The sequence below is a fragment of the Quercus suber genome, unplaced genomic scaffold, assembly GCF_002906115.3.
Source record: "Quercus suber isolate HL8 unplaced genomic scaffold, Cork oak 2.0 scaffold_572, whole genome shotgun sequence".
Lineage (NCBI taxonomy): Eukaryota > Viridiplantae > Streptophyta > Magnoliopsida > Fagales > Fagaceae > Quercus > Quercus suber.
Genome location: NW_027070017.1, coordinates 42,525 through 63,113, shown reverse-complemented (window position 1 = coordinate 63,113; position 20,589 = coordinate 42,525). Strand labels below are relative to the sequence as shown.

At 35.3% G+C, this 20,589-nt stretch overlaps 1 protein-coding gene across 1 annotated transcript; it reads right to left on the bottom strand.

Moving 5' to 3' along the window:
- Positions 1–13,168: 13,168 nt before the first annotated feature.
- Positions 13,169–17,119, bottom strand: LOC112010406 (protein neprosin). Its single transcript, XM_024042747.2, has 7 exons — positions 16,853–17,119; positions 16,656–16,742; positions 14,634–14,861; positions 14,296–14,454; positions 14,040–14,081; positions 13,808–13,954; positions 13,169–13,675 (listed from the first exon to the last, which is right to left on the bottom strand). The coding sequence occupies exons 1-7, from the start codon at positions 16,997–16,999 to the stop codon at positions 13,292–13,294; spliced, it is 1,194 nt and encodes a 397-aa protein (XP_023898515.2). The 5' UTR covers positions 17,000–17,119; the 3' UTR covers positions 13,169–13,291.
- Between the last annotated feature and the right edge of the window lie 3,470 nt (positions 17,120–20,589).

Sequence of the window (20,589 nt, the reverse complement as noted above, 5' to 3'; positions counted from 1 at the left end):
CACTGTTTTGCATACTTTATCAGGCAGCCACCTATCCTCCCTTATACAACAGATTGGCCATTCCCAACCTGCCAAACCATGCCTTTTCTCACCACATCTCTAGCACTAAGGATGCTCTTCCAAGCGTATGACCCCACCGTGCATTCGTTGGCTTCTAAAATAGAACAATTAGGGAAAAATCTTGCCTTAAACACCTTATAGCAAAGGGAATTCGGGTTGTGCATCATGCGCCGTACTTGCTTTGCTAACAAAGCATCATTAATTTTTTCAATCTCTTTGAACCCCATACCACCATTTTCTTTGACTTCACACAAACGTTCCCAATTTACCTAATGAATTTTCCTTCCCTCATTGCTATACCCCTACCAAAATTTTTGAATCATGGTCTCCAGCTCATGGATCAACCCCTTTGGGAGCTTAAAACATCTCATTGCATAGGTTAGAATGGCTTGTATCACAGACTTGATCAACACCTCTTTATCGGCTTGAGATAGGAGCTTTTCTTTCCACCCTTGAAGCTTTTTCCACACACGCTCCTTAATGTAAGAAAAACTTTGTTTTTTCCCTTTATCCACAAGGGCTGGAAGGCTTAAATATTTTTCAAATTTTCTCATGGAAGGCACACCAAGGAGCTGTTGGATACTTTCTTGCACATCTAGGGTAGTATTGGTGCTAAAGAATAGGTTGGTTTTATCCTTGTTTATTTTTTGCCCACTGCCTCTTTCATAGGTAGCCAAAATGTTTAAAATGACTTGGCATTCAATTTACTTTGCATGGCAGAAGAGAACACTATCATCTACAAAGAAAAGGTGAGATACATGTGGCCTATTACGATAAATAGATACCCCCCTTATTGCACCATCTAATTCGGCTTTATGGAGGAGCCTTTGAAGGCCAATTGCACATAGCAAGAACATGAAAGGGGACAAAAGGTTGCCTTGGTGAAGCCCCCTAGTAGGTTTTATGTGCCCCACCGGTTCCCCATTGAAAAGCACTGCATAGGAAACAAATTTGATGCAAGACATAATAATAGACACAAAGCTATCCGAGAACCCCAAATGAAGCATAATTTTTTCTAAAAAACCCCATTCAATCCTATTATAGGCCTCGCTCATGTCTAGTTTAAGAGCCATGTAACTTGATTTTCCTTGTGTCTTCCTTTTTAAATAATGTAAGGTTTCAAATGCAACAAGCACATTATCAGTAATTAATTTGCCTGAAAGGAAAGCACTTTGAGATTCAAAGACAACATGAGGAAGTACAATACTATATATGCTTATATACATTACAACTTAACCATAATTCTTGTTGGTGGGATATTGGGATCGTAAAAAGACAATATGATTGTGAAGTTAGGGTAGCCATAGCACGAACTTGGCTCAATAAAAAGCACGTTGATATTTGTTTGTTTATAAACAATCCAAACTTAATTGAGCTATACATTTTGTTTTTAAGCTTTTGTGTAATAAATACCAAGTAAAAGAAGAAAGGTTCATGAACATGCTTGTGAGCAATAGGGCTCAAGTAAAAACAAGCCGACTTTAAACTTATTTATGAGCTTGGTAATAAGCTCAATATAGGTTTAAAAATAAAGGTCCCGGTTAATGGGTGCCCTTAGGGAATTTGTTAATAGATAATTTTAGGAAAGTTTTGATACCACTTTTATGAGAAATATAAAAAATTGCCCAAAAAAATCAATTAAAATTTTTTCCCTACAAAAGGTTTCTAAAAATATTGTATAAACCAATTCTCTTAGGGTATCCGTTAATTTTCCTAAAAATAAACTCATATCTTATTAAGCTTTAAATTAATTAGGAGTTGGAACTCGTCCAAACCAAGTTGAGCTCAATAATATGTTTAATATAAGCTTGATAATGTACTTATGTTGGATCTCAAGTTCAAGAGTTTAGTATTAAGCTTGAGCTCTTTGACTATAAAAAAGAAATCTTATAAAATTTATTTTAATTGCATTTGGTATTGACTTGACTAATAAATTAAGTCGAGCCAAGTCAAACTCGAGTTTTTGGACTTTTTGATGAACTTGAGTTCAAACATTGTTTTGTAGTCTTGGTTTGAGCTTGAGCCAAATTTGAACATTTTATTTTATTTATTGAGCTGAACTCGAACATCCAATACTTAACAAAGTTCGACTCCATTACAACCCTATTTGCCCCTTCTCCACCCTCAACTCTAAAGTTGCTAATTTGGTAGTTCTAGAATTTCCCCCCTCTACTCCAAGATCAGTCACTTCTTTTCGTTTCTTTTTCTTTCTTTTTTTTTGATAAGAAAACTATAACTTTATTGAAACGAAGATAAAAACGATACATCATGAGCCAAAGCAGGCTGAACCATGTGCAGGTTTTCCTCTATCCAAGTTACATAAGAAACAATATTCTTGGCATATTGAGCCAAAATATGAGCTGGGCGATTCCCTGTCTCTTTACATGTGAAAAAAATACCCTTCTGAATTCATACAGCTTCTTCTAGTGAATTCCTTCGATAATGTTGGTAATAACCACATGTGGGTCACTAGATCCCATCAAAGCATAAATGAAAATTTGTGAATCACTCTCCATAACTATATGACGAATACCCATGTCTCATGCAAATTGAACACCCTCCTCCATAGCCTTAGCTTCGGTCTCAAGTGGTCCCAAAGGTACAAAAAGGCTTTTGTTCAACGTAGGCTCTACTCTCCTTGCAAAGTCACGAACAAGCACACCAATTCCCACTGTATGAGGTTTAGCAAAGGTCGCACCATCAACAGTAACTTTGAAACACAGATCCATCGGTGGCTGCTAATGCACAATTTCATCATGGACAAGCATAGCTAATTTAAAGTTTGCCTTTTGGAACTCTTCTAGTAAATACCGAGCCTTCTACAGAATGGTTAAAGCTTGAGGTTTCGCCTTGCCAAGCCTCAACTTGTTCCTAGTGGACCATAAGCACCAAGCACCTATACAAACCAACCCTAGTAGCTCCTCACCTACCTGATACTCGAACTTAAGATGCCACAAGAAATCTTGAAACTTCTGGAACTTGTTAACCCCATCAACCTTGTCAAAACAAATACTAGACAAATCCCAAACTTCACGGGCTACACCACATCCTCGAAAAACATGGCCACTGTTTTTAATAGCATCTCCACAAGCCTCACATATAGGAGAATCAAGAACTTTTCTTCAACAAAGGTTAGCTTTGGTAGGCAGAATATCCTTACTTGCCCTCCAAGCAAATGATTTTACCTTGTTAGGTACATTAAGCCTCCAAATTGTCTTCCAAAAATGCTTATGAGTCTGGGTGTTAGATGCCTTGCTAGTTGTGGCACTATCAGCTAATGACATTGCTAGTTTCTAGGCACTCTTGACCGTAAACATTCCTTTAGGCGTGTAAGCCCATAGCAAACGGCCACTAGTGAGTCTAGAACTTAAAGGGATGCTTAGTGAGTGTTTGGATTCATGTTTGTGTTTTTTTTTTTTTCAATGCGTATGAACAATAACCGCACCATTCACACACATGGATTCACTGTGCAGGAGACAAAGTGCACTGTTCATGCACTATTCACAAGTCCCACGACACTATTCACATATTTAAAAATTATTTTATTACAATATTTTTAGTTTTCAACAAAATAAGCTGTATTCAAACGGACCCTTAGTGTGCATTTGGCTCTAAATTAAAAGGTTAGCTTATTTTACTATTCAGCTTATTTTTGTTACTATTCATGGGCCCCATTACAAGAATTGAGGTGGAGGTTGCCCTTAAGCAAATGGCTCCCTTGAAAGAACCAAGCCCGGATGGAATGCCCTCAATTTTCTATCAACAGTACTGGCAGAATATTGGGGACGAAGTAACGAGGCAATTATCTCCTGCTTGAATTCTGGCAAGACCTTGACAGGTTTGAACCATATTTTCTTACACTTATTCCCAAATTAAAATGCCCTGAATCTATTTATGAATTTCATCCTATAGCATCGTGTAATATTTTGTATAAACTAATCAGAAAAGTGTTGGCAAATAGATTAAAAACTAATTTTGCCTCAGATTATTTCAGAGTCCCAAAGTGCTTTTGATTATGATAAGGCCATCTTTGACAATATTTTAGTTGCTTTTGAGACATTACATCATATGAAGACGAATAGGTTTGGGAAAATAGGTTTTATGACTATGAAATTAGACATGAGTGAAGCATATGATAGGGTGGAGTGAAAGTTTTTGCTGGAAATTATGAACTGAATGGGATTTCATTTTAAATGGATTGGGTGGATTTTGGCGTGTATTAGCTCGGTTTCATTTTCTATGGTGAATGGTGAATCGAGAGGGCATAGGGGACCCTTTATCTCCTTACCTATTTCTCCTATGCTCAAAAGGTTTGAATAGTCTAATCCAACATGTAGTGGCTAAGGGGAGTATTCAAGGTTTCTCACTTTGCCGAAGTGGACCAAAAATTTCTTACCTATTTTTTTGCAAATGATAGATTGCTTTTTTGTCGTGCAAAAATGGGGGACATTCAGAAAATTCTTCAAGTCTATGCAAAACCTTAGGTAAAATGATAAATACAAAGAAGACAACATTATTCTTTAGTAAATCAATGACTGAAGAGGTTAAAAATTCAATCAAAGAAAAACTCGAGGTGCCAAAGATAAAGCAATATGAGATGTATCTGGGGCTACCTGCTGTGGTTGGAAAAAATAGAAGTGCTAGCTTGAATTACATTAAAGATAGGATTTGGAGAAAGCTCCAAGGATGGAAGGAAAAACTCTTGTCACAAGTAGGGAAGGAGGTTCTCTTAAAGCCGGTGGTCCAAGCAATTCCCACTTTTGCTATGGGATGTTTTAAACTTCCCTTGAGTCTTTGTAGAGATATTGAGATGCTGATTTGAAAATTTTGGTGGGTACAACGTGGTGAGCTAGCGGACGAAAATCCAATGGAAAAATTGGGAGGTTGTGTTGGGCCAAAACAAAAGGTGGAATGGGTTACAAGGAATTGGAAAAATTCAATAATGATATGTTGGCAAAATAGGTTTGGTGTCTTGTGCATGATATGGATCCTCTTTTTTTATCGTGTTTTCAAGGCAAAGTATTTCCCAAATGGAAGCATTTTTTATGCAAAAAAAATCTTTGGGGTCCTATGCATGGAAAAGTATTTTGAAGGTGAGAAGGGTTATTTCTTTGGGTGCAAGGTGGAAGGTGGGTGATGGAAAATCTATCCGAGTGTACAACGAAAGTTGGATGTTGGGAAACTCTGGTGGTAGAGTGCTATCGCTTCCCTTGGAGTTGAGTGGTGATTCTTGTGTGGCTGACCTTATAAACAATGACACAGGTTGGTGGGACATAAGAAAATTGATAAATGTTTTTTGCCTTTTGAAGCTCAAAGCATTAAATCAATACCCCTCTGTTCTAACCCACAATCTGATTATTTTTTCTGGACATTAGCAGGTGATGACATATACACGGTGAAGACAGGTTCTAAGCTATTATGTGGTGTGGCAAGAGAGGAAGCTACCTCTGTGTCAAACTCTGAGAACATAAAAACTTTCTGGTCTGGGTTGTGGAAATTAAAAATCCCAGGTGAAGTTAAGCATTTCCTGTGGAAGGCGTGTACCAATAGTTTGCCAACAAAAACAAATTTGCTTAAAAGAAAAACCCTCTCGGATCCCACATGTCATCTATGTGGCTGTCTAGCTGAAGATGTCATGCATGCATTATGGGAATGTGAAGCTGTTGTTGAATTCTATACAAGCTTCACAATTGCATCAATGGAGAAATGAAAAACTCAGAGAGAGAAAGACAAATGTAAAACTTGTAGAAAATGAAATTGATTAATAAGTTTACAATGCTCTGTTCTTTATATAGGTAGAATAGAGGCGGGAAAGATGGGAAGAATTGAAAACAGAAATAACTAACTTCCTGACCAATCTAAGCCATACACGTGGAACCGGAAACTAACAACCCATTTAGCCTGAATGTACAAACGGCAGTCTTTTTGTCTGTCTAAATTATTCTGAAACTAAGCTACTTGCAGTTTAGTTCTATATTTACAAAACACAATGCAACCGATTGTAGTTTAGTTCTATAATACAAAACGACTGATATCTTCCTTCCTAACAAACTCAATACTCCCCCTCAAGATGAACCATAGATGTTGATCAGGTTCATCTTGGATAGAAGAAAGTAAAATTGCTTATGTCCAAGGGCCTTTGTGAAGGAATCAGCAATCTGGTGTTTGGTAGGCACATGGAAAGTCTTGATCACCCCATTTTGAATTTTACTTCGGATATAGTGACAATCAACCTCTATGTGCTTTGTACATTCGTGAAATACTGGATTTGCAGCAATATAGAGGGCAGCCTTGCTATCACAGTACAAAGAAGCTGGATAATTGTGATCTAAACCAAAAGTTCCAAGCAATGCCACCAACCAGACAAGTTCACTTGTGACAATAGCCATTGCACGACATTCAGACTCTGCTGATGATCTGGATATCACTTGTTGCTTCTTACATTTCCAAGATATGAGAGAACTGCCAAGAAAAACACGGAAGCCTGAAACTGATTTTCTGGTGTCTGGACAAGCAGCCCAGTCAGCATCACAATAGGCTTTGAGTTTCAAATCAGAACTTGCAGATAGAAATAAACCTTGTCCTGGTGCTTTCTTAAGATACTTAAGTATTTTATAAGCTGCTTGTAAATGAGAAATATGAGGGGAGCTCATAAACTGACTCAGTTTGTGCACTGAGTAACAAATGTCAAGTCTGGTTAGAGTTAGGTAAAGAAGTTTGCCTATAATTCTTCTATACAAAGATGGATCTGGTGCAGCCTCTCCCATTAAACTCCTAAATTTGGCTGATTGATCCATAGGCACATTGGCAGGCTTGCTTGCTAGCAGACCTGTATCAGATAGTAACTCCAAAACAAACTTCCTTTGACACAAACTAATGCCTTTTTCAGTCCTTGCAACCTCAAAGCCTAAGAAATACTTCAAGGTACCAAGATCCTTGAGTTTGAATTTGGCATCTAGGAAAACCTTGAAAGTATTGACTGCCTCCACATTGTTGCTAGCTATCAAGATGTCATCCACATAGACTAGCAAAATGAGAATTGAACCCTTACTGATCTTAGTGAAGACAGAGCAGTCTGATTTAGATTGAATGAAACCATGATCAATGAGGGTGGATGAGAGCTTAGCAAACCACTGTCTACTGGTCTGCTTCAATCCATAAAGAGATTTAGTGAGTTTACACACCTCCCCCTTGCTGCCAAATCCAGGAGGAGGAACCATATACACTTCCTCATTCAATTCTCCATGCAAGAAAGCATTGTTGACATCTAGTTGGGACAAATGCCAACCATACACAGCAGCCATAGCCAAAAGGGTCCTAACAGTGACAAACTTCACAACAGGAGAGAAAGTCTCATAGTAATCAACTCCCTCAGTTTGAGTAAAGCCTTTAGCAACCAATATGGCTTTGTACCTTTCTATAGAGCCATCAGCTTTAAGCTTGATTTTGTAGACCCATTTGCACCCTATAGGCACTTTACCAGGAGGTAAGTTGGTCATTATCCAAGTCTGGTTAGCCTGAAGTGCATCAATCTCAGCCTTCATGGCAGCTTGCCACAAAGGATCAGGTAAAGCTTCAGCATAGGAGGTGGGTTCCTTGGCAATAGACAAGGAAACAGAGAAAGCTTTATGGGCATTAGACAGCTTAGAATAAGAGAGAGTTGATGAAAGTGGATAAAGGATACCTGGACTGGCAATGGAGATTGAATCATGGGAAGGTAGAGAAGTGGATGCTAAGTTGCAGTGATGATGAGGAATGACAGTGGAAACTAAACCACAGTGATAATCATGAAGATATGTTGGAGTTTTATGAGGCCTAGTGGACTTTCTAATAAGAGGCAAATAAGATTGAGCAACAGGTAAGGTAGACTGATCAACAGGTAAGTCAGGTGGATCAGTAGAAAATGCAGGTTGAAAAGGATGATCATGATGATGAGAAGAGGCCAGATCAGGATGAACAAGATCTGGAAATTCATCAGGGGGCACAGCAGTATCAACAGAACTAAAGGGAAGAGAAAACTCAGCAGAAATGGATGCAACAGAATCAGGAATTGGTGACTGAGATGGAAAAATATTGTGAGAAGTGGAAGGATGACTAGGAATGAATTTAGACCGCCAATGTTTAAAAGGAAAAACAGTCTCTTTGAAGATAACATCCCTTGACAAAAAGGTAGTTCTAGTGGACAAATCATACAGCTTATACCCTTTAGTCCCAAAAGGATAACCAAGAAATATGCATGCCTTTGCTCTAGGATCAAATTTAGACCTGTTCCTAGTCAAAGTAGATGCATAACATAGACAACCAAATGATTTAAGGTGCTGATATGAAGGGGAATGACCCAAAAGTTTCTGGTATGGAGTAAGATTGCCTAGAAGAGGACTAGGCAACCTGTTGATGAGATATGTGGCTGTAAGAACACAATCTCCCCAGAATTTTAAAGGTAAATTGGCATGAAACCTCAAGGCTCTAGCAACATTCAATAGATGCTGGTGTTTTCTTTCAACAACAGCATTTTGCTGTGGAGTTTCAACACAAGATAGCTGGTGTATAATACCTTTTGAAGCATAAAATGAGGAAAGAGCAAATTCAGGACCATTGTCACTCCTAATGACCTTAATGGAGACTTTGAACTGATTAAGAATCATTTGAAAGAAGGATTGAACTAAAGAAGAAGCATCAAATTTGTACTTCATTAAATAAACCCAAGTGCACCTACTATGGTCATCAACGAAGGTGAGAAAATATTTTGAGCCATTTAATGAAGTAGTAGAGTAGGGACCCCAAATATCAGCATGGATTAAATCAAAGCAAGCTAAAGAGACACTTGTGGACTTAGGAAATGATAATCTGTGTTGCTTAGCTAAAGGACAGATATGACAATCAAAGGATTTATTATTACAAGAAAGCAAATCAGGTACAACAGAATCCAATAAAGCTAATCTTTGTGAAGATGGGTGGCCTAATCTGTAATGCCACAACCTAACATTATTACTTGAAGTAGAAACAACAGAAGGAGAATCAAGATTATAGGAATTGACACTCTTATTATAAAAGAAAGAAGGTAATCTGGACAGAACCTCTGAAACAGAAGGTGGCAAAGTGATTGAGTCACTGCACTGCAAGGTATATAGCCCTCCATTTCTCTTACCCAACCCAATCATCTTCCAATGCAGTAAGTCCTGGAGAAAACAGTAATGAGAAAGAAAAACACAGCAACAGGAAGGATTTTGGGTTAGTTTACTTATGGAAATAAGATTGAAAGAAAAGGAAGGAATACAAAGGACATTTTCAAGAATCAATGTGGCTGAGAGTTTAACAGTGCCAACATGAGTCACCTTAACCATTTCACCATTTGGGAGTCTAACAGAAATTTGAATGGAAGAAGTGACAGAAGTGAAGAAATGAATGGAATGGACCATGTGGTTTAGTAGCACCACTATCAAGAATCCAGTCATATGAACTAATATGAGAGGTGTTGGTACTAGAATAAAAAATTGAATGCTGAAGAGAAGGGGAAAACCATATACCTGAAAAAGTTTGGGCATGAACATCCATGGAAGGCTGAGAAATGATGGTGGCAACATGAGGAACATTTTCCAAACATGCCTCTGGTGGTGCTTGGGTACCAAAATGGCATTGAGAGTTCAATAATCCAAGTAATTGTTGATATTGAGCCTTTGTGAGAGCAACAGATTCACTGAGAGGACTTTCAGCAGCAACAACATTGTTTGCAAAAGGTGGACCACCTTTGTTTTTGAACTTATATCCAAGAAGATATCCGTGCAACTTGAAGCATTTCTCAACAACATGCCCCATAGCTCCACAATGAGTACATTGTGGCCTGCCATTCTTGAACTTAACAAAGGTCTTGGTGTTCCCAGGTTTAGACCCAAAAGCTGCCAAAGCTGTTGATGTATCAGCCAAAACTTCTTCCCAGCACCTACTTTTCTCTGTTTCTCATCTTGCAGTAGAAGAAAGAATACTTTGCTCAATGAAGGCACAGGCTCCATAAGCAGAATTTGGCTCCTGACAGCTGCATACGTCTCACTCAGCCCTATTAGGAAAGACATGGTGCACTCCTCAACTTGATGACCATATGTACATATTCTGTAATTACAAAATTCATCCCAAAGACCTTTAAACTTGGCATAGTATGCATTGATAGTTAAGTCCTCTCAGATCAAAGATGGTAGGACCATTTCCTTACCCAAACCTGTTTTGCAGATCAACCCATACATCTTTGGCAGTCTTGAAATAAACTATACTTGACTGCAACTCTTTGGAAACAGAATTAAACAGCCAAGCCAGGACAGTGCTATTGCATTTATTCCAAGCTATGTAGTGTGGATGATCAACAGATTGAGGCTTAAGGATAGAGCCATCAATGAAGCCTAATTTAGTTTTGGCATCCAAAGAAATAAGTATGGCCCTACTCCAGGTGTTATAGTTATCTTTAATGAGATGTTGAACCACCAAAGAAACTCCTAGATTGTCACCATTGGACAGAAAATAGGGACTAGATGTGTTTTCCCAAGGATGCATAGCAGGAGTAGGATTAACACTAGAGGTACTCTCAGTCATGTTTATCACAGAAAAGGAATGAGAGAATGAAGATTCAAGTTCTCAAGTGATTAAAACCAAGAATTGAAGATTAAAAAAAACACGAATTAGTTTTCTCAAGAAATCTCTAAGAAACAAGAGTTGGATTCTTTGTGACAATGAAGCTGTAATTCACAATCTTGATAAAATTGTAAATAGGAACAGTAAATTCGAAAAACAGAATATCCCTAGAATCGGGGAAAAATGAATTGAAACCCTAAAATTGAAGATTTCAATTCAATTATGAACAGAAGAACAGAAAATCAAGATTTCAACACACTAAGGAAATTAAAACCTCGAAGATGATGAACTTAATGCAAGAATCAACAGAAATGCAACAAGTAAATTTCTGGTTGATCTGAAAGAAGCATTAAGAAGACAAGAAAGAACGTAATTGAACTAGGAAATTTCAGAATATCATACTTGGATGATCTCTGAACTAGTTCGCTCTGATACCATGTTGAATTCTATACAAGCTTCACAATTGCATCAATGGAGAAATGAAAAACTCAGAGAGAGAAAGACAAATGTAAACTTGTAGAAAATGAAATTGATTAATAAGTTTACAATGCTCTGTTCTTTATATAGGTAGAACAAAGGCGGGAAAGATGGGAAGAATTGAAAACAGAAATAACTAACTTCCTAACCAATCTAAGCCATACACATGGAACGGGAAACTAACAACCCATTTAGCCTGAATGTACAAACGGCAGTCGTTTTGTCTGTCTAAATTATTCTGAAACTAAGCTACTTGCAGTTTAGTTCTATATTTACAAAACACAATGCAACCAATTGTAGTTTAGTTCTATAATACAAAACGACTGATATCTTCCTTCCTAACAAACTCAATAGCTGTAAAGTCAGCGTGGGGACTGGATTTTGGGTGGGTTAACAGGATTGAAGCTGCACAGGGGACATTCACTGAGCTGTTTGGTTGAATCATGACTCAACCTCGTGTTCCTGAGAATTTTGCCACCACAGCATGGTTCCTTTGGTCGCATAGAAATAAAACAAGGTTGAACGAGGTTACTCAACTTACTTGACAGAATTCCTGAGCTGTCCGTAGCTTCCTCTTAACATTTAAAAGAAATAAGGACTAGCCACGGGGAAAGCTCAAAGCAGAAAAAAAGAGATGGATACCGCCTACAGAGGGTGAGTTTAAAACTAATTTTGATGGAGCAATGTTCGAAGAAAATAATAATGCAGGAATAGGGATTATTGTTCGGAACTCTTGTGGTGAGGTGATGGTGGCTCTTTCTGAAAATATCCCAAAACCTCGATCGGTGGAAATCTTGGAGATGTTAGCTGCAAGGCGCGCCGTCAAAATTGTGTAGGAACTTGGCTTGCATGACTCTCACTTTGAAGGCGACTCACTTGTTGGTATCAAAGCCTTGCAAAGAGGAAATATGCTATCATCCTCGTTTGGTCACTAATTATGATATTTTATCTTCTGTTAGCACTTTAAGGAGTTTCTCTTTTTCTCATACTTTGAGGTAAGGAAATATGGCTGTACATGCTGTCTAGAGCGCAAAAATTTCTTTTCATTTGTTTGTCTGGATGGAGTCCGTTTCACCATATCTGGATTATGTAGTTTTTCTACTGATTTCTCAGCACAAAAATAATAGTATGGATGATTTTTTTTCTCAAGAAAAAAAAATTAAAAAACAAATAACAAAACATGCATGTAGCATAATTGTTCCACATGTCAAAGATTTAGAAATGCTAAATAGCACTTACTTAAGTCAAACATGACATGTCAACTAATAATTAGACATGTCAAATGGAGCTGAGACATGTACAAAATGGTCACTCCCATCATAGTTGGTGTGTGATGACTCCCTCCTTATTCTAAATTAAATTAAAATCTCTCATCCCCAATTGTGGAGTTGGAACTGTCAATGACCATATTCAGTGTTCTAATAATATAAATTCAAGTATTTATACACAAAATTAAAAGTGGCATGTAAATCAGCTTAATTTACTTTTTAAAAAAAATGTTTTGAAACATGAAGATTAAACACTAGATAAATAATCATGCTTATTTCTGCCTATGGACAACTGGACTTTGTCCACCTTACCCGAAATAAGCCGCTTTTGTTATTTGAGTTTTATGTTCATCATCAATATTTTATAGAAATGATGATAATTGTTTTTAATAAAAAACAGAAGATTCTATTTAATTTTATTATCATTTTTAGTATAGCATACACATATTACATATAAGAATTTAAAGAGTAACCTTGCATACGGCTAGCTAGAGTTATATTGTATTGTTTTTCGTTGTAGATAACACCCCCATTCTAAGTAATCCTTTTAGGGTATAGCTATGTAAATTATACATATGATTACTACTTTATCCTCCAATCATGAGAAAAGTCTTTCACTACTTATTCAGTAACCACAATACCTAATGCAAATTTTGAAATCAAACTTACAAGGGATATTTCTTCCAAAAAAAAAAAAACACTTATAAGGGATATTATGGAAAATATAATTGGACTACAACTCTTGGTGATACTATGAAAATAGTAAAAAAAAAATACCAATAAAAAAATTGACATTTTGATTTCTCAAATATGAGATTTATTTATTTTTTTGATAGTAATAATATGATTATTTTTTTGTCCACTTGCTACTTTAGACACATATCTGAATAGCCAGGACCCCCGAAATAAAAATTGGTTCCACTGCCTCCACTAATATCGCTTTGTAAATTTATATTATAGCAGGAAGGTTTCGTCGCATCTGGAGTCAGATCCTCAGGCTCAACATCATTAAAAAGGCCGTTTGAATCCACGTATTGAATATTTCGAAAATAGCTTGCTTTTCCATAGCCTTCATTTGGAAAATGGCCACTTCCCATTTGAGTTTTTGTGTGGACGCCCCCTATTTTCGAGTTGTAAATCTCTCCACCCCAAGTAAGTTCGGTTGCACTGTTCGCCAAATAAGTGAAGAGGGATGAAGGCCAGTATCCTACCGGCTGATCATTCACTTCGAGCCACCAATTTCCATTGTTCTAAAGCATTTAAGATGAAGAATTTCGTGAGCATTATGTAAGAAAGGCATGTGTATAGCAAGCATGATTTATTGAAAAAAAGATTTATTTATTTTTTTTGTTTTTTTTTTTGTTTTTTTGTACACTACGTACCTTGTAAATGGTTATCCCTATGTTGGTTTGCTTCGCGTTGTAGCTGGAAATATCTCCTATAGGAGATCCAAGGGCAACTTTCTTGTTTGTTTGAACAAAACCAGGACATTCAAGATTGTGGCAACCCGTGCTTTGGTAGCCATCACTCTTAATAAGGATAAAATGAGTAAGTTTTCAAGAGAAACTTACATGGAATTTATACTAGCAATTATACATGGTAGGGGTAACTTACAGTCCAATATACGAAGAGCTTTGATCTTTGGTCATAATCAACCTGGAATATCATGAAATATTCATCAATTCATTATCAATGTTATATATATCTCAAATCAAACTTTCTATGTTTTTCTTATGTATATTTGAATGCCAATATATAGAGTCTAATCATCTCAAAGTTTGAACTTATAACACTCAAAAAACAAAATCTAAATATATGCTAATGTTTAATTTTTGTGAAGATGACATTATAATTCAGTGAAGAAACTTACTCTCCATCCAGCTTCCATAGTGTTTACTTTATCGTCTGGACCAGCTACAACCCATATTTGACCAATACTCATTTCTCCATCATTAGCCACAGTAGGTTGCCATACGTTAATTGTTGCATGTGCTCCATGAAAGTTGCCACCAAGATAAGTTGTGGCATACTAATTATTCCAATTATCATTCATATCAATATATATATATATATATATACACATGTCAGTAAGAATAGTTAATTTATAAAAAAGAAATAAATTTATTCAAGACTAAAAAGAATTTTGCATTTCAATGCGACATGATCATATATGTAAAAATATCAGTCTTTTATTTATAAAAACGAGACCTCATGAGCACTTAGGTCATCACCATCAGAAGCGCTATCCAAGCTTTGATTAAGCCGTGCTCGACGTTGTTTGAAATGATAGAGATCACGAGGGCGTTGATTTCCTTGTGGTCGTCTAATGGGGATTGTTGCCTCAGGGCATTGTCCACTTTTATGCCAATTTTGAAACAGCTGATCAGGTTCTGAGGGATTCGCTTTTAGATCACTTGGAATTGAACTAGGTTTCATCTGTTTAGCCAAAAAAATAAATCAATTACTATAATTAGTTTGACTTTGAATCCCCAGATGTGGCATTGAAAAGAGAAAGCAATAATCAAGTCCTAGAGCATTGAATTGTTGAGTTTGGTACTCAGCTCTCGTTGAAATGAGGGAAATAAATGGAACATAAAGGAATAAAAAGAATAAACTTAATAGTGTTTTTATTCATTTATTTATTTTTACAATTTCCCTCTCAAAGCTTATATAAACTTTATTAAAAAAAAAAAAAAATGGAATACTAACCTTTTTTTATTTATTTTAAACCGTAAATATGGACTGGCTTATTGTACAAATGCATATACTGTACAATTCATTCTAAAAGTATTCTAAAACAAATATTTAAGCTTGTTAAAGATATTTATTGGTTTAATATTACTTTATGTATTGGCTCAAGAGGCCCGGTTGTATTTCTCAACCTATGTACATTGAATCCTAAACATTACCCTCCTACATAAACCTTATTATAGAGTCATAACACATACAATATTAATAACAAAGATATAATAGACAATGTCTTTATCCCATGGACGTAGACTGTAAGGCCAACCACATAACTTCTTGTATTCTCTCTCTTTCATATGCTTCCACTGTCACTACAATTTATTTGCAATATTTTATATTCCTTCTTTAGTTTTAACAAAGCTAAAGATTTTTATTTATTTGTTTTGTTTAAAGGAAAGGGTGAATTCACTAGATTAGTTGAGAAAATTAGTTTTTGGACTCAACTTTCCCAAAAACTCAATGAGGTTTGGTATAGTGATAGGCCCTGACAAAAATATGATGGGTGGGCTGCACCATGTTCCAGCCCACACTTTGTCTTAGCTCATTAAATGAGCTTGTTGGACAAGTGCTAAGAAGTTAGCAAAGTGAAATGGGTTTGCTGGAGTAGCTTGTTCGAAAGAGAAGAAATTGGGTTCATCTTTTCCTCTATAATTATGTACAAAAGTCCAGCAATATTTATGAAGGAATGTACAAAGTCAAGTAACATAAATGAATATGTGATGTGAAACTTGTGAGACACGTTGTAAGAAAGAAAGAAAAGAAAGAAGTAAAAGGCAAGGGTCATTTGGCCAAGGGAGAGCTGAAGAAACAGATTTTGGTTGAAGCAAAGTCAAGGTAAGTGGCTTGCATTTATTGTGACTTGATGTGAAAAGTGTGAAAGGAAGAAAAGATGGAAAAGATGAAGAAATAAATAGAGAGGGAAAAAAGAAGTGAAGTCCCAGGGTGTGAGGACTAAGCGTGTGAGTGAGAGCAAGCAAAAAGAGAAGAGAAAAATAGAGAGAGTAAGAGAGAATTGTGAGAGATATACAGTGAGAAAGGGAATATTGAGTGAAAAGAAAAAGAGATTTTTTCTTTACTCAAGTTGTATCTTTAAATATTGTAATCTCTATTTAATATAGTGAAATTATTTGGAGTTTGTTTAGTGATTTTTCCCTTTAAGGAGAAATGATTTCCTCATAAATCTTTGTGTTATTATGTGGTTGTGCTTACGCTGTACTTGCTGAAATTTATTTATAGTTATATAGAATTTTTCCCAACAAAATAAAGGGCTTATGATTTAAAAGGTTATTGTTTTTATTTTTATTTTTTAAAATGGAAGGGTTAAAAATTTACTTGTTACACATTTGGCCACCCCTTGAAATGGCTCACGAAAGAAGAAGAAAAATTATAAAGTTATGAGGTATTTGAAACAAAATAAATGAAATAGAAAATTCAATTATAGAAACCTGTATATACAGTTAGCAATATAACTAAATAAACTACCTGTATGATGTGATTTTTTAGAAGTGGATGATCAAATGCTGGTTGTTGATAAAAATCGACACAGTCAATTATGTCACCATCCTCCGTCTGAAAAGGTTTCACTTGATCTCAGAATAGTCGGGAATAAAAAAATACATATATAAATATGAAAAAACATTTTAAATCAAGATAAAAATTAAGGAAGCAAGAAGTATAACCTCAATGGTTTTTATTGTTCCTTTGTGCTTAACCAATTTCGCAGCCCCAATACTTCTTCCATCAACAAATCTATCACTTAACATGTAAGACAAAGTTAGCAAGTAAAGCATAAAACATTCTAGTTTATTGTTAATAATGTTAGCCATTGAGAAGGTTGAAAAATTCTCTATCGTTGAATAACTCTTCTTGATAGAATTTCCTCCTCTCTATAGAGTCATAGACAATAAGATTCAAAAGTATTATGGAACTTAGAGATTGAAAGAGTTACATATATCGTTGTGAGTGTAATTAGCTTGCCTTTTATACTCTAATGAACAAAATCCAACTCATAATTTCAACAATCAGGAGGTTGCCAAAGAAAATGATAATTTTTAGGAAGGAGACCTTTTCAATTTTAATTAGTTTTTATTTAGTTATTAATAAGAGATGTGGAGAGTTTTTAGGAAAAAAAAACTTTTCAATTTTAGCTATTGATAAGATATATGTATAGAATTTTAGGGAAAACATCTTTCCAATTTTAATTTACGTTCGGTTTGATTCAACGATAATATTTTCTAGAAAATTAGTCATTTTCAAAAAAGCATTTTGTATAACTTCTTTTATTTAACTTGCTGTGAGATAGATTTATTTTTCAAAAAAAAAAAAATAGTGGAAAATAATTTCTAAAAATAAGTCATACTTTTTCTACTGACCAAAGATAATTTTCATTTGACTTATTTTTTCTAATGCTACCAAACACTAGAAAACTATCTCTATACAAGATTTTCCATTGAAACAAAAAGCATTAGTTTTAATTATTAATAAGAGACACAATTATCTATTACTAACTAATGTCCCGCATGAAACACAACTAAATTTCCAAGAATGATTTAGTAATATTCGCTTATGAAAAATTGTTCTTACACAAAGGCAAACTAAGGGTCGAGCGAGGGCAATTGCTCCCCACTAGCCCCATCAAAACTTATATAAATTTTTTTTAAGGTTCAAAAGTTAAAAAAAGAAAAACAAGGATAGAACTTGAAAAAAAAAAAAAAAAAAAAACCTAACAATATTTGTACTTGTTACAAGTTTAAGTTTATATAGTAATTTTTTATTTTCATAAAAATTTATATATATATATATATATAGATGGGTTTAAGTTATACCTTGTGTAACTTTATAAGAGGTACACTATTTTTAGACCGTAGATTCTCATTAGATCTAACGGTGATAAATTACTACTTTCTATCTCCTTAATATAGAATTATTGTATCCCAATTCAACTACTTTTACTGAATTTTCTCACATTTATTGCCCAACATCCCTCAATCACCTTCCCACTACCACGGTACAACCCCTCTAGAAAAAGTGCCAGACTTGGCCATTCCATGGAGATCATTGAAAAATAAAAATATTACAAAGTTTTCTTTTTGAGTCTCACGAAAATATCTTTGAAACAAGTCTCTTTCCATGAGAGTCTTAAGGCTAGAGAATTTCTTGTTGTGCCTCTTTTCAGGCCTGCCGTTCGTTTCTTTCCCCCAATGGCTTAATATGGCCACTGGTGTTCTCACTTGTGGGCTCTAGTGTCCATTTCTTTTCACTTGGGCCTTTCCGGCCCATTTACTTCCTTTGGACTTCCTTGGTCCATTTACTAGCTCCGCATCCCATAGGCTTTTACTAACTTAATTGGGCTTCCCTGGCCCAATTTCCTTATTCTCATCTTTGAGGTTCATGGGTTTGCCATTATCCCCTACTTTCTTTGTTTATATTGCTTTGGGCCTATCGCAGCCCATTCTCACTTTTTCATACCACGTATTGCCCATGGGTGTTGTTTTATCTCTTTCCGAGCCCTTTAGGCCCACTTACTTCCTCAAGACCCATTCGTTTATATTAAGGGCTTGTGATCCATTATTCATGCCGCTTGGGCCTAATGGTTTTACTTAGTCTGCCGCTTCTCTGCTGCCCGTATTTATGGGTTGGGCTGCCTTCTGCCTATTTGAAAAAAAATGACCCTCAACAGGTTCCAAGGGAAAAATCATGAAAAGTTGCGCATTTGTCAGAATATGTCGAAACTTTTCTATTGATTAATGCAAGTTCTTGCTTTCTGTTTGCATTTAGTTGTTTTCCTTTTCTCTTTGTTTTCATTTTTGTTTTCTTTCTCACAAACCTCTAATGTAGTGTTCTACAGTTATTTTTTAATTATTTTTTTCCTTCTTCTGCCTACAATCTATCAACAATGGTGGAGGAGAAAGAGATAGAGAGAAAGAGAAACGTAGAGAGAGAGAGAGTCAAATATAACATTTTTTTGGGTTTAGAGATAGATATAAAATATCATAAATGAGGGACAATTAATGAGATCTTAATTAGAATATTAGCATTAATGAGAATTTTTTTTTTTTACCATTGGATCTATTTAAATCCAATGGTATAAAAAATGTGTAACTTGAACCCATCTCATATATATATACATATATATAATTAATGTTTACATTGATTTTTCCCATCTATAATCTTTATAAATATAGAATTTAAATTTTATAAGAACTTGGTGTAAAATCTTTGGTTTACATTATTTAATAAGAACTTGTCATATCATCATTTTACTAAAGATCATAAATTCTAAGCAAATGTTAACACAACGAAATTTTTCTTAATACAATTACAAAGACCAATTGTTATCAAAGTGAAATTCAATTGTTAAATAAAATAATTGTAAGAGTATAGATATATATATAAACTAATAAATAAAAACATTCTAAGCTTTAATAATTAAAATTCACTTAACAACAATACTTAACATGTTTATTGTATTTAGAAATAATAGATGATTTCTAATATTTAATCTTAGAAATAATAATTAGTATGTTTATTGTATTAAAAAACAATATGCCTAAAAAATTTATAGTTTATCATTTATTCTCTTACTAGTACTATGTACAAAATTGAATAAGGAAACCACGCAAACTGCAAAATTTATCTCTTATCCAAGATACATCTTTTTATTGACTCCTCTAGAAAATTTTTTTGGAGGTTTAAATTCTATAAGAAATTGGTGTAAAATATTTTGTTTACACCATTTAATAAGAACTTATCACATCACTATTTTACTAAAGAAATAAATTCTATAAAGAGTATTGAGTGTAAAAGTATGTGTTCACAGTTTACACCCACCAATCAAATGATGCTACATTAGAAAATTTTTAAATACAAGAAAAGACCCTAACACAAGTTATCAAATCCCTTTTGAAGCAATATGTTCTGTGAATATTACAAAAAAAGAAAAAGAAAAAAGACATCTCCGAATAAAAACAAAACCAGAGAACTTCGGCCGCCACAAGACTTGCAAACCAGGAAACAGCACCTCCGAATCAAAACCCAACTTTGTATCTTAACTGCGAACACTCGCCACCGCAGGACCTCTCTCTGTGAAAGTGAAACCCGCTGCCGCGTTTGTTGCTTTTTCCTTGGTTGGAGCCAAGGAAATCTTCGCTGTTGTTCCGAAAGAGAGGCCATTCCAGTCCCACATACTCACTACTTCGTGGTGGAGGTCATCACCGTTGGCTAATTTGGAAATTGGCTTTCGAGAGAAGAGCTCCATGTACCCTCATTTTTATTTTCTACTTTTAAATGTTTGTCTTGAGTATGGTACAACACAAAACTACAAACAATGATAATCTCTACATCTCTATCACTACTTTTTTTTTTTCTTGGGGGTAGAATCTCTCTATCACTACTTGATCTATACTATGGTAGTCTG

Coding starts and splice junctions, on each gene's coding strand:
- LOC112010406 (XM_024042747.2), bottom strand. CDS start 16,999: ATGGCTAACATTATTAACAATAAACTAGAATGTTTTATGCTTTACTTG. Junction 14,862..16,655: donor TAAAAAATCACATCATACAG/GTAGTTTATTTA, acceptor TTGGCTAAACAG/ATGAAACCTAGTTCAATTCC. Junction 14,455..14,633: donor ATGACCTAAGTGCTCATGAG/GTCTCGTTTTTA, acceptor TGGAATAATTAG/TATGCCACAACTTATCTTGG.